We start from the raw sequence: 14,942 nt of genomic DNA, 5'->3' as shown, positions 1-14,942 counted from the left end.
CAAGTCATTCAGTTGTACCAATTGCTACAAAGAAATGAAACTGGATGGATCAGCTAGCATCAACCTAGGCACCAAAAAAGACAATGGCAGAAACAACCCTGTCAACCCTGCAAAGTCTTCCTTACTAATATCTCAGGGCTAGTGCCAAAATTGGGAGAGCTGTCTTACAGACTAGTCAAGCAATGCCTGATATAGGTATGAATCTGTGAATAGACTTTTAGACAGTATCCCAGACCCCACCATCACCAGTTTGGAATAGGTCCTGACCTATCAGCACAGATTGGGAGGGAATTGCCCCTGGGATTCCTCAACACTGATTCCGGAACCCATGAAGCGGCACAGTGGCACAGTGGTTAGCATTGCTGCCTCACAGTGCCAGGGACCTGGGTTCATTTCTCGCCTCGGGCAACTGTCTGTGTGGAGTTTGCACATTCTCCCCGTATCTGCGTGGGTTTCCTCCCACCGTCCAAAGATGTGCAGTTTAGGTGAATTGGCCATGTTAAATTGCCCGTAGTGTGAGGTGACGGGGTAAATGTAGGGAATGGGTCTGGGTGGGTTGCTCTTCAGAGGGTTGGTGTGGACTTGTTGGGCTGAAGGGCCTGTTTCCACACTGTAAGTAATCTATCTATTTAATCTAAGTCTTGTGGCTTCAGGTTAAACATGGGCAAGGAGACATCCTGCTGATTCCCATGAACAGTCCTCCCTCATCTGATGAACTGGTTACTCTTCCATGTTGGATAACAGTTAGAGGAATCACTGAGGATGGCAACGGCACAGCACAAAACATAGTCAGGATGGGTTATTTCAATTAGGAGAAAGTGAGGACTGCAGATGCTGGAGATCAGAGCTGAAAAATCAGAGCCTGAACAACTCTATCAGTAGCACTGTTGCAGAGCGACACTTGGTAATAAACATTGAAATAACCCAGAGCTGAAAAATGTGTTGCTGGAAAAGCGCAGCAGGTCAGGCAGCATCCAAAAAGCATTGAAGGGCTTATGCCTGAAACATCGATTCTCCTGCTCCTTGGATGCTGCCTGACCTGCTGCGCTTTTCCAGCAACACATTTTTCAGCTCTGGGTTATTTCAATGCTTATTACCAAGTGTCGCTCTGCAACAGTGCTACTGATAGAGTTGTTCAGGCCCTAAAGGACAAGGCTGCTAGATGGAGGTTGCAGCAGGGGGTGAGGGAACCAACAAGAGGGAAAACCATATTTGACCTCATCTTTACCAATCAGCCAGCTGCAGTTTCATCTGTCTATGACAGTATTGGTAAGAGTGACCACCATAGAATCTTTGTGGAGATGAAGTCCTACCTTCACATTGAGAATAACCTCCATCGTGTTGTGTAGCATTATCACTGCACTAAATTGTACAGGTTTTGAACAGAACTAGCAACTCAAGACTGGAAATCCATGAGGCACTGTGGACCATCAACAGCAGCACAATTGTACTCCAGCTCAACTTGTAACCTCATGGCCCATATCCCCCACTTAGCCATTACCATCAAGCCAGGGGATCAACCCTGGTTCAACAGAGTGCAGGAGGGCTTGCCAGGAGCAGCAACAGGCAGACCTGAAGATGAAGAGTCAACCCTGTGAAGCTACCAAACAGGCCTACTTACATGCAAACAGCATAAGCAACGAGTGACAGACAGAGCTAAGCAATCCCATTACCAACAGATCAGATCGAGGCTCTGCAGTCCTGCCACATCCAGTCATGAATGGTAGTGGATGATTAAACAAATCACTGGAGGAGGAGGCTCTTCTGGAGGAGGAGAGATGTTCACCAATGATTGTACAATGTTCAGTACCACTCACGACTCCTCAGATACTAAAGCAGTCCATGTTCAAATGCAACAAGATATGGACAATATCCAGGTTTGGGCCGACAAGTGGCAAGTAAAACTTGCACCACACAAATGCCAGGCTACGACCACCACCAATAAAAGACAATCTATCCACAGCCCCTTGACATTCAATGGTATTACCATTTTCAATGATGTAAGAGCCCAGCACATCAGGGCAAAAGATAATGCTGAAGCTCTCGCAACAACCTTGAGCCAGTCATGCCGAATGGATGATTCACCTCAGCCTCCTCCTAACATTACAGATACCAGTCTTCAGTCAATTTCATTCACTCCACATGATATCAAGAAACGGTTGGAGATTCTGGAAGGCGATGGGCCTTGACAACATTCCGGCAATAATACTGAAGACTTCTGCCCCAGAACTTGCCACTCCCTTAGCCAAGCTATTCCAGTACAGTTACAATATTGGCATCGACCTAACAAAGTGGAAACTTGCCCAGGTATGACCTGTACATAAAAAGCAGAAGAAATCCAACCCAGTCAATCACTACTGCATCAGTATATTCTCGATCATCAATAAAGTCATGAAAGTTGTCATCAACAGTGCTATCAAGCAGCATTTGCTCAGCAATAACTTGCTCAGTGAATCCCGGTTTGGGTTTTACCAGGGCCACTCAGCTTCTCACCGCATTACAGCCTTGGGTCAAAAATGGACAAAAGGGCTGAATTCGAGGGGTGAGGTGAGAGCAACTGAGTTTGGCACCAAACAGCCCTTGCCAAACTGGAATCAATAGGTATCAAGGGCAGACTCTCTGGTGGTTCACCCAGAGAGTGGTGGCTGTGTGGAATGCTCTGCCCCAGAGGGCAGTGGAGGCCCAGTCTCTGGATTCATTTAAGAAAGAATTGGATAGAGCTCTTAAAGATAGTGGAGTCAAGGGTTATGGAGATAAGGCTGGAACAGGATACTGATTGGGAATGATCAGCCATGATCATATTGAATGGCGGTGCAGGCTCGAAGGGCTGAATGGCCTACTCCTGCATCTATTGTCTATTGTCTATTGGTTGGAGTCATACTTGATACATAAGAAGATAGTTCTGGTTGTCAGAGGTCAATCATCTCAGCTCCAGGAATTCCTCAGGGTAGTGTCCTAGACCCCACCATCTTCAGCTGTTTCATCAATGACCTTCCTTCCATCCTAAGGTCAGAAGCAGGGATGTTTGCCAATAATTGCACAATGTTCAGTACCACTCACGACTCCTCAGATACTAAAGCAGTCCATGTTCAAATGCAACAAGATATGGACAATATCCAGGTTTGGGCTGACAAGTGGCAAGTAAAACTTGCACCACACAAATGCCAGGCTGTGACCACCACCAATAAGAGACAATCTAACCACAGCCCCTTGATATTCAATGGCGTTACCATCACTGAATTCCCCACTATTCAAATCCTGGGGGTTATAATGGACCAACACCTCAACTGGACTCACTACATAAACACAGTGGCTGCAAGAGCAGGTCAGAGGCTAAGAATACTGCCGCAAGTAATTCACCTCCTGACTCCTCAAAGTCTGTTCACGATCCACAAGGCACAAGTCAGGAGTGTGATGGAATACTCCCCACTTACCTAGATGAGTGCAGCTCTAACAACACTCTAAGAGCTTGACACCATCTAGACCAAAGGAGCCCACTTGATTGGCACTACATCCACAAGCATCCACTCCCACTCCCTCTACCACTCTCCCAGAGCATCAGTATACACCATTTACGTAGTGCACTGCAGAAATTCATCAAAGATCCTCAGACAGAACCGTCCAAATCCACAACCACTTACATCATGAAGGACAAGAGCCGCAGATAGATGGGAACTCCTCCACCTCCAAGCACACCGTCCTGACTTGGAAATATATCACTGTTCCTTCACTGTCACTGGGTCAAAATCCTGGGATTCCCTCCCTTATGGCATTGTGGGTCAACCCACAGCAGGTGGTGTGTAGTGATTCAAGAAGGCAGCTCACTATCACCTTCTCAAGGGGCAGCTAGGGAGGGGCAATAAATGCTGCCCCAGCCAGCAACACCCACATTCCACAAATTAATAAATGAATAAATAAACCACCACTGCACCCCCCATCCCAAGCCAAAACTAGCCCTTAAATTTAAAAATATTCAACTTTTTAAAAATCAACCTGTTCAGAGATGTTGTTACACAGGTGGGACTTGAACCCAGGGGTAGGGACACTGCCATTGCACCATAAGATGGCCCCCAAAATGTCTTCTAATGAGTATAATCTGCTCCCTAATATCTCTTCAGCATGTATCTGAGCAGAACCTTTTACAATATTGTCATCACTTACCAAATCTTTTGCATTAAGTGAAACCTCATCCCACCAGGGGGAGACAAAGTCATAGTCACAGTTCAGGATCCTCTTAAACATGTATTGATCTCCCCTCTCATCATAGAATGGTTCAAAGCCACACAGTCTGTCAAGAGAGTAAGAAATTGTCAGGTAACAGTTGTCCTGTATGCTGCTGAGCTATATGAATAAAGAGAGCATAGAATCTTAAAATGGTCGCAGCATGGAAGGATGATATTTTAACTTGCTGCTAGTCTGCATCATGTTGCTATTGTACTAGATTCGTAATGCTGAAGTACATAGATTAGTTTTTCAATAAAATTACTGTCCTTAATTAACAGAACAGATGAAATTAGGAAATAATAAAAGCTCAATGCTATATTTGCAGATTCTTACAATATGTAGGTGATGACTCCCACTGACCACATGTCAACTTCTGGTCCATAGGCATAACCTCGTAAAATTTCAGGGGCTGGGTTAAAATAACAAATTAAAGTGAGACTCAATAAAGGCAAGCAAACAACAAGTTAATTCTGTAACAAAACAATCGAATTTAGCATTGTATAAAAAGGTAATGCAAGATTTTGTGAGCATTATCATAATCGAATTTCCATCCAAATGACATAATCTAACATAGCTATATACAGCTGCTATTCCTTTGTTAATTATCTGAGTTCTGCAATTTCCCCCAGATATTTTCTGCTCAATCTGTTCAGAAATGCTATTATACACCTCTAAAGGGTGAATCCAAAGAGGTTCTTAAAGTGTATTAAAGGAAAAAGAATAACCAGAGAGAGAATAGGATCCCTCAAGGACCAAAGTAGATATGTATGTTTAGGGCTGCAAGAGATGGGGCAAGGTCCCCTCAATGAATACTTCTCCTCTGTGTTTACCATGGAGATAGACATGACAACTTGTGAACTTGGGACCTTAGTGGTGATATCTTGGGAACAGTCCACATCACAGTAGAGGTGCTGTTAGACATATTAGAATGTATGAATGTGGATAAGTCTCCTGGTCCTGACCAGATATATCTAAGAACGCTGCAAGCGGCTACAGAAGAAATTGCAGGGGCTCTGGCTGATATTTTTGCAACATTGTTATCCATGGGTGAGGTCCTGGAAGACTGGAGGCTATTGAACATTGTATACTTATTCAAGAAGGGCAGCAAAGAAAAACCTGGGAAATACGGACCAGTAAGCCTAACATCTGTGTTAGGTAAGTTACTTGAGAAGTTTCTGAGATAGGATATACATTCATTTGGAAAGACAGGGTTTGATTTGATTTGGAGCAGTTTTATGCATGGGAGATCATGCCTCACAAATTTGCTAGAGTTCTATAATGAAGTGACCAGGAAGCTTGATGAGGGCAGGGCAGTAGACATAGTTGATATGGATTTCAGTAAGGCCTTTGATAGGTCGCTCTGGAAGGTTAGATCGCATGGAATCCAGGAGAGCTTGCAAATTGGATACACAATTGGCATGATGATCGGAAGCAGAGGGTAATGGTGGGCAGATGCTTGTTGGAATGGAGGCCTGTGACTAGTGGAGTGCCTCAGGGGTCAGTGCTGGGCCCATTGCTGTTTGTTAAACATATCAATGATTTAGATGAGTATGTACTGGGCATGATTAGTAAGTTTGCAGATGACACTAAAATAGGAGGTAACGTGGATGGTGAGGAAGGTTATCACAAATTGCAGCAGGACCTTGACTAGCTGGGAAAGTAGGCCGAGAAATGGCAAATGGATTTAATATAGATAAGTGTGAAGTCTTGCATTTTGGAAAGTCAAATCAAGGTAGAGGTTTCATAGTGAATGGTCGGGCCTTAAGGAGTGTAGTGGAACAGAGGGACTTTGGAGTTCAGGTGCATGGTTATCTGAAAGTGCAGTCACAGGTAAACAGGACAGTGAAAAAAGCTTTGGGAATACTGGCCTTCATCAGTCAGGGCACTGAATATATGAGTTGTAAGGTTATGTTGCAGTTGTAGAGGATGTTGGTGAGGCCGCTCGTGAAGTATTGTGTTCCGTTTTGGTCACCTTGTTATAGGAAGGTTGCTATTAAACTGCAAAGAGTGCAGAAGAAATTTACAAGGATGTTGCCAGGACTCAAAGGTCTGAATTATAAGGAGAATTTGGACAAGCTAGGCCTTTTTTCTTTAAAGCGTGGGAGACTCAAGTTGGGGGGGGGGGGGGGGCACTGGAATTCTTATGGAACTGTATAAGACTAAGAGAGGCATGGAAAGGGTGAATGCACTCAGTCTTTTTCCCAGGGTTGGGGAATCAAAGACTAGAGGACATCAGTTTAAGGTTAGAGGGCAAAGACTAAAAGGATAACTTTTTAACAGAGTGTGGTCTGCACATGGAATGAGCTGCCAGCAGAAGTTGTTGAGGTGGGTACTTGAACTGGATGGAAACTTGCAAGTGGCGGTGTTCTCATGCATCTGCTGTCCTTGACCAGAAGGTGATAGAGGTTATAATTTTGGAAGGTGCTGCCAGAGGAGACTTGATAAATTACAGCAGTGCATCTTGCACATGGTACACACTGCTGCCAATGTGTATTGATGATGAAGAGTGAGAAAGTTGAAGTTGGTAGATGGGTTCCCAATCAATTGGACAGCTTCGTCCTGAATGGCATCAAGCTTCTTGAGTGTTGTTGGAACTGCACTCATTCAGGCAAGTGAAAGTACTCCACTATGCTCCTGACGTTTGCATTGTATGTGGCAGGTTTGCACTGGGGAGACAGAAAGGACTTATGCAGATTCCTAATCTCTGACCTTACTCTTATAGCCACAGAATTCACAGGGCTGGTCCAGTTCAGTTTCTGGTCAATGATAACCCCAAGGGATGTTGATAGTGGGATCTCAGCAAAGTCAATGCCATTGAACATCGAGGTGCAATGGTTAGATACTCTCTCGTTGGAGATGGGCATTGCCTGACACTCGTGTTGCATGAATGTTGCTTGCCACGTATCAGCCAAACCCTGGATTTTATCTAGGTTTTACTACAAAGGGAGAAGGGTGGTTTAACAACTCTGAGGAGTCTTGAATGCCAAATATTTGCAATCATCAGCAAAATCTCTACCCCAGGTGTATGTTGGAGGGGAGGTTATTGATGAAGCAGGGGAACATGTTTGGCCTAAGACACTACCTTGAAGAAATTCTGCAGTGAATCCTGGGATTGAAATGATTGACCTACAGCAATCTCAGCTATCTTCCTTTCTGGCAGGTATGATTCCAACAAGCAGAGAGTTTTCCCCCAATTCCCAATGATTATAGTTTTGCTTGGGCTCCTTGATGCTACACCTGGTCAACCATAGGCTCGATTTCAAAGGTAGTCACTCACACCTCACCTCTGAAAATTGGTTCTTTTGTCCATGGTTGTAATGAAGTCAGAATCTGAATGGTCCTGGCAGAACCCAAACTGAATGTCAGTGAGCAGGTTATTCCTTTGCAAATACCACTTGATAGCACTGTCAATGTCATCATCACTTTACTGGTGATTGAGAGTAGACTGATGGGGTTAAATTTACCTTCTTGTTTACAGGACATATTTGGAGAATGTTCCACATTGTCAGGTGGATGCCGGAGGTGCAACATGTTCTAGAAAAAAAATTTTTAGTTCCAATGCCAAAATTTTTGTCAGGGCCCATAGACTTTGTCGTACCCAGAGCCTTCAGTTGTTTCTAGATATCATGTGGAGTTTTTTTTTACTGACATGCTGAGCTCCCACAGGGTTAATGTTGGGAATATTTGTGAAACTTCCACCTTCTGACAGTTATTTAATTGTCCATCACTTTTCAAGGCAGGATATATAGGACTGTGGAGCATATAACAAAGTTGTTGGTTGTGGGATTGTTTAGCCTTGTCTATCACTTGCTGCTTCCAATGTTTGGCTTGCAAGTAGTGCTATATTGTAGCTTCACAGGTTGATATCTAATTTTTAGGCATGGCTGGTGCTGCTCCTGCGTGCCCTCCTGCTTTCTTCATTGAACCAGATTTCATTCCCTGGCAGGATAGTAATGCTAGGCTGAAGGTTGCAGATTTTGGTTGACTGCAATTTGGCTGCTGCCAGTGGCCCAAAGTAACACATGGTTGCCCAATTTTGAATTAGAATATTAGAATATTACAGTGCAATGCCCTTTGGCCCTCATTGTTAGATCTATTTGAAATCTGTCCTATTTAGCACACAGACAGATCAGGTTGTATGGCATTGTACACAATGTGAAGAAAGGATTTTGTCTCCACAAGGACTGTGTAATGGTCACTCATAGAGACAGTCATGGACAGGTTTCTCTGTGGTAAGTGGATTGGTAAGGATGAGGTCAAGTATGTTTTTCCACCTTGTTGGTTCCTCCACCATCTGCTGCAGGACTTGACCAGAAAATACAGTAGTGGTGCATCAAACCACTCTTGATGTGGGTCATTGATGTTCTTCATCCAGAGTAGTTACATTGTCCTTGCAGCCTCATTGCTTGCTCTACGTATTGTTCAACATGGAATTCACCTGCTGGTAGGACAGGACATGCCCAGGCGTGGTGATGGCGGTGTCTGGGACACTGTTTGTAAGGTTTCATTCTGAGTGAATGACAATATCAGGCTACTGCTTGATTAGTCTGTGAGACACCTCGTCCTATGTGTGACACAAGTTGCAATGGAGGATTTTGCTGACACAGTTTCTGATGTCTGGGATGATATCAGGCAGATCATTGAATTACTTTCCATTGTAGTGATTGATAGAACTGAGTGGTTTGTTAGGCCATTTCAATCACATTGCTGTGGAATCACATGTAGGCCAGGCCAGTTAAGGACAGCAGCTTTCCCTCCAAGAAGAACATTTGTGAACTGGATATTTCAATCAATATTAGACAAGCTTTTTATTTGAGATTTTATGGAATTAATATTTTACCATCTGCCAAAATGGGATTTATTTCCATATTCCCTGAACATTAACCTGGGGTTTAGATAACTTGCCCAATGACATGCTATTATATCCTACTTAATTAATATGTCTGAGAGATACAGGGCTGAATGTTTATCATCTAAATCACCACCTAAGAAGGCTAACTATTATGTTGCTGTTTGTCTAAGATTTGCCTTCCCCCAAAACAACAACTTGTTGCTCTAAGTAGCAGTTTTAAATCAATACAAATACCTCAAGGCACTTCATAGGAGTATTAAAAAGCAATTAGGTCCTTTTGCTTGGTGAGATGTAGATTTTAAAAGGAGTCTCTCTCTCTCCAACTTCTCAAATCAGACAGTGTTCCTTTCCTCTCATCAGAAGTTTAATCTTTTTCCAGCTCTTCCAATCAATAATTTGGTCTCTCTCACACTCATCCATTCAGAGGATCCTACCTTGTGCTTCTGTTGCTCCTCGAAGACAGAATCTATAACTGGAAGAGCAGCAAGAGTAGGTGGGAGAAGTTGAATTGGATTGGAGAAATTCGCAGGTTCTGCCATTCTGAGTTTCAGCAGGGGGCAAGTGTAAAAGGGGGATAGTGGAGGAAGAGGATGGATGATGTTGGGCTTGAGTTATAGCTGTGCATGTTGGTTACCCTGGTCTAATTTGTCCTTGTGCTGAATTTTGTTCTTGTGATTCTTGTTAATGCATCAGTTGATACGTCTTCTAATTTTGGCATGTAAACATGCATGATTTTGAAGTTTGTGTTGAAAATGCAGAACTTTGGTATAATTACACTACATTTATTTTTTTCATCCACAAGTTATTTTATTTCAGCAAAAAATCTGCTTCTCTCATGTTCCATTTGGGGTGTAAAATCTGATGATTTTAATGCTGAATATTAAATGTAATTTTTAAAAAAAGAATCACAATTTGGCCTTTCAGTTCTAAGTTGTGCATAATCAAGTATTAATATTACAGAGTCAAACCTAATTGAAAGCTGATCATTTTGACTTAGTAGCAATCATGAATCCCATGGCAACTAGGCGAGTGGAGGCAAGTAGTTGAGAAGAGAGGCATGAGGTGTCACTGAAGATTTATTTACAATAAATTCACTTGCATCTTTCTGCTAAGTAATTAAGGCATTATTGATGTTGTGAGGAATCCAATTATTGAGTTGTTTTGGTCCTGGATCCTGGATTTGCCAGCCACAAAATCTATTTTTCAATCTATCAGCTGCCATCTTAAACTGATGCAGTCCATGTGGTATACGTACAGCTGCAATGTTGTGATGGAGGGAGTTCTTAGACGTTGACCTAGCAACACTGAAAGAACAACCATGTATTTCAAAGTCAGGATGGTGCATGGCTTTGAGGGACATATGCAGGTATTCTACCAGAATATGCTGCCCTTGTTCTTTCGGATGGTTGTGGGTTTAAAAGATCCTGTTGAAAGTGCTTTCGTGAAGCTCTGCTGTGCATGGCCTGACGAAGGGTTACACGCAAAATGTCAACTTCTCCACCTCCTGATGCTGCCTGGCCCCCTGTCTTCTTCCAGCCTCCTGCCTGTCTATTGTGCATATAATAGATGGCACACATTGCTACCACTCTTGGTGGTGGAGGCAGCTTGTGGATATGATGGCTGCTTTTTGTGACATCAAGACACCAAAGATTCAACTGATAACTAGGGAACAAAGTTTGGAACCAATACTGAAGGCAATGGCTTCTGTTGTCCCAATATTTACTTGGAGAAATTTTCTTTTTGCCCTTTCATTTGGAGTATGGGGGTAAGTATTCTTATAATTTTACATCAGTTGAAGAATCGAGAGGGGTGGTAGTGACATGCAGCTGGTGTAGCCAGATTCATGTTGTTACTACAAGTAAATGAGAAATAACAAGGGTGAAGCATAAATCATTGGGAGGAGTAAAAGGAAGATCTCATCAGAGATAACGGTACAGGAACAGAAAGAAATGGTATTGCAAATATTTGGGGGAAGCAATGGCATAGTGGTGACGTCTCTGTACTAATGACCGAGAACCTTAGGCCAATGTTCAGAGGAATCCCGTCGCAGCAGATGGCGAAATTTGACTTCAATAAAAATCTGGAATAAAACACTGGCCCAAACATGACCACTGTCTATGCTTCTAAAAGTCCATTGTTTCACTAACATTGCTTAAAGAAGGAAATCTGCTCTCCTGACCTGGTCTGATCCACTGAGTCTTCAGACTCACAGCAATCTGGTTGATACTGAATCCTCTAGGCAATTAAAGGATGGTAATAAATGCAAGCCTAATCCATATTCTGTAAATGAATAAAAAAAACTCAGTGATATCCTGTGCAAGCCCAAAGGAGAACATTTGGCTGTCCCTGCATCACTCCAATACATACAAATTGGAGGCATGACCCAGCAATCTGACTGATTTCCAAGCTCAATATCACTGATCCATTGACTCTTCCCATTGGTAAGAGTCCCTTTCAAGAAGGCAATATCAATTTTTTGTCTCCACAAGCTCCAAATCAAATATATTTTATACTTTGGCACTAAGGCCTTTTTTTCTTTAAATCTGTCTTCAATAAGGCTTTTATAACGATTGTTCCATTGCAGATTGTCTGTGCAGCAGAAATTTCCTCCAAGAAATCACACATAAGTATTGGCCCTCAATTAAAAAACAGAATCAAGTTCATAGCAGGTTGAAGGAAGAGTCTTGCAATTCAAGGGAAATGCCTTGACGTATTAGTGAGCCTATGCATAGATTTCCCTGGTATTCCAAAGTGGAACGGGTTTCAGATTGTCGAAAGAATCTCTGCTTATTGACCTCTTCTGGTCATTCAGACTGTCAGCTTAAATACGAGTAGAGTATCCAAAACCTTTTTAAAAAAATTCACTTACAGGATACGGGCTTTTCTGGCTTGGCCAACATTTATTGGTGAGCTGTCTTCTTGGACAGTTGCTATGCATGTGCTGTAGGTAGTCTTGCTCTTAGGTAGGGAATTCCATGATTTTAACCCAGTGAAACTGAAGAACAGTGAGTGGCTTGGAGGGGAAAGAGGAGGATGGCATTCCATGCACCTGTTGCTCTTGTCCTTTAGATAGTAATCATTGAGTCATTCAGCAGAGAAACAGTGCTTTCAGCCCAACTCACCCATGCCAACCAGGTTTCCTAAACTGAACTAGTCCCATTTACCTACATTTGGACGATGTTTTTCTAAACCTTTCCTATCCATGTACCTATGCAATTGTCTTTTAAATGTAACTGTACTTAACTGTACCACTTCCTCTTGCAGCTTATTCCATAAATGCACCACCCGGTGTGTGAAAAAGTTGCCCCTCAGGTCAGTTTTAAATCTTTCCACTGTCACCTTAAACCTATGCCCTCTAGTTTTGGACTCCCCTATCCTTGGTGAGCCTTATCTATAACTCTCATGATTTTATAAACCTCTATAAGGTCACCTCTCAACTTCCTATGCTCCAGGGATAAAAAGTCCCAACCTATCCAGCTACGGTAATATCCTTGTAAATGTTTTTTGCACCCCATCCAGTTTAATAACATCTTTCCTATTACAGAGGGACCAGAATTACATGCAGTACACCAAATGTAGCCTTACCAATGTCTTGTACAGCCATAACATGACATCCCAACACCTGTATACAATGCAGAGGAACCTCGATTATCTGAATATAAATTATACGAAAATCGGATTATCTGAAGCAGATTAGATTCCCTACAATGTGGAAACAGGCCCTTCGGCCCAACAGGTCCACACCGACCCTCCAAAGAGTAACCCACCCAGACCCATTTCCCTCTGACCTAACGCTAATGCACCTAACACTATGGGCAATTTAGCATGGTCAATTCACCTGACTGGCACATCTTTGGACTGGGGGAGGAAACCGGAGCACCTGGAGAAAATCCACGCAGACACGGGGAGAACATGCAAACTCCACACAGACAGTTGCCTGATGCTGGAATCAAACCTGGGACCCTGGTGCTGTGAGGCAGCAGTGCGAACCATGCCGTCCCGATAGAAACATTACATCAAAGACGTGTTTCCAGCAGTGATCGGGTATTTTGGTTACAGTTATTAAACAGGCACCAACTCCAAATGACTGACCTCCCACCCTCTCTCTTCCCACACTGGAGTTTTACAGAGGGGTGTACCCTAAACACCCCCCTTTCCCTAGATAATCTCTCAAAAATTGTCCTGTACAGGGCAAATGTGGAACCTGTCAAAAGGTTGCAGTAAAACTTTGTGTGTGTGGCTGTGGTTGTGTATTTATACTGTTTGGAGACTTACCAAACAAAGGCAGCTGCAGCAGTCTTGTTGTTCCTGTCCAGACCGGATGTCCCGGAGAGGGGGCAGGGGGGACAGGGCAGGAGTGGACGGGGGTGGATGGGTATGTGGGGGTTGCACGGGGTGGGGGAGGGTGGGGGAGGCAGTGTTGGGGTCAGGATAGTGGCACAGTGTTGGACAGGGTTGGGGCCGGGGCGGTGTTGGGCGAGGCTGGGCGGTTTTGGATGGGGTTGGGGGATGGTGTTGGGGTCGGGGGTGGTGTTGGATGGAGCTGGGGTCGGGGGGAGGTGTTGGATGGGTTTGAGAGGGGCGGTGTTGGGATCGTGGGCGGTGTGGGTGTTGCACGGGTTCAGGGTGGGGGTGGGTGTTGCATGGATTTGGGCGGGGGTGGTGTTGGGTCGAGTAGGTGTTGTTGGATGGGGTTTGGGGCGGGGACGGTGTTGGACAGGGTTGGACTGGGTAGGGGGGTGCGGGGGGGGCGGGACTCACGCACTGTGTGCTGCTGCAGTCTCCTGAACGGGGAGCAGACTTTAAAAACTCTGAGTTCCAGAGGAAAGGCATTTAATCGATTTAAGAGAATAATTGATTATCTGAACGAAATAGTGCCCGCCCGTCTCGTATGGATAACTGAGGTTCCCCTGTACTCTAACCAATGAAAGCAAGTGTGACAAATGCCTTCCTCAGCATTCTGTCTACCTGTAATGCCACTTGCATGGAACTACGTACCTGCACTCCTCAATCTCTCTGATCAACAACACTCCCCAGGCTCTACCATTAACTGTGTAAGTCTTGACCAGGTTTGTCTTACCAAAATACCAAGTCAGAAGTCACACGGCACCAGGTTACAGTCTAACAGGTCTATTTAAAATCATAAGATTTTGGAGCACTGCTCCTTTATCAGGTGAAGTGATCACTTGATGAAGGAACAAAAGCTTGTAATTTCAAATAAACCTGTTGGACTATAATCTGGTGTCGTGTGACTTCTGATTTTGTCCACCCCAACCCAAAACAGCACCACCACATCACGGTTACCAAAATACAACACTTCGCATTTATCTAATTTAAACACCATCTGCCATTCCTCAACTCATGATTCAGTTAGTCAAGATCCCACTGTACTCTTAGATGACCTTCTTCACTGTCCACTATACCACCAAGTTTGTCATTCTTGATGCCTGAAACGTTTGCTCTCTTCGGATGCTGCCTGACTTGCTGTGCTTTATCCAGTGCCACACGTTTTGACTCTGATCTCTAGCATCTGCAGTCCTCATTTTCTCCCACAAATTTTGGTGTCATCCGCAAACTTACTAAGCATGCCTTCTATATTCTCATCCAAATGGTTATTATGAATGATGAACAACCGGATCCAGCACTGATCTTTGAGGCACACTGCTGGTCACAGGCCTCCAGTATGAACACCAACCCTCTACCATCACCCTCTGTCTTCTATCATCGAGCCAATTTTGTCTCAAATTGACTAGTTCTCCCTGAATCCCATATGATCTAACTTTACTAATCAGTCTACCATGTGGAACCTGTCGAAGGCCTTGCTAAAGTCCATGTAGACAAAGTCTACCATTCTGCCTTCATCTAT

At 43.8% G+C, this 14,942-nt stretch overlaps 1 protein-coding gene across 1 annotated transcript in view; it reads right to left on the bottom strand.

Moving 5' to 3' along the window:
* The window catches only part of camk4 (calcium/calmodulin-dependent protein kinase IV), a 157,458-nt gene that overhangs the window by 20,118 nt on the left and 122,398 nt on the right, over positions 1–14,942 (bottom strand). Inside the window, exons 8-9 of the mRNA XM_072583650.1 lie at positions 4,558–4,633; positions 4,162–4,288 (exon numbers count right to left, since the gene is read on the bottom strand). Coding sequence (XP_072439751.1) covers positions 4,162–4,288; positions 4,558–4,633 — 203 coding nt within the window. The remainder of the gene's footprint in view (positions 1–4,161; positions 4,289–4,557; positions 4,634–14,942) is intronic.

This window comes from Chiloscyllium punctatum, chromosome 2, assembly GCF_047496795.1.
Source record: "Chiloscyllium punctatum isolate Juve2018m chromosome 2, sChiPun1.3, whole genome shotgun sequence".
NCBI classification, from domain to species: Eukaryota; Metazoa; Chordata; class Chondrichthyes; order Orectolobiformes; family Hemiscylliidae; genus Chiloscyllium; species Chiloscyllium punctatum.
The sequence above is the reverse complement of the archived record's forward strand: the minus strand, read 5'-3'. Positions and strand labels throughout refer to the sequence as shown.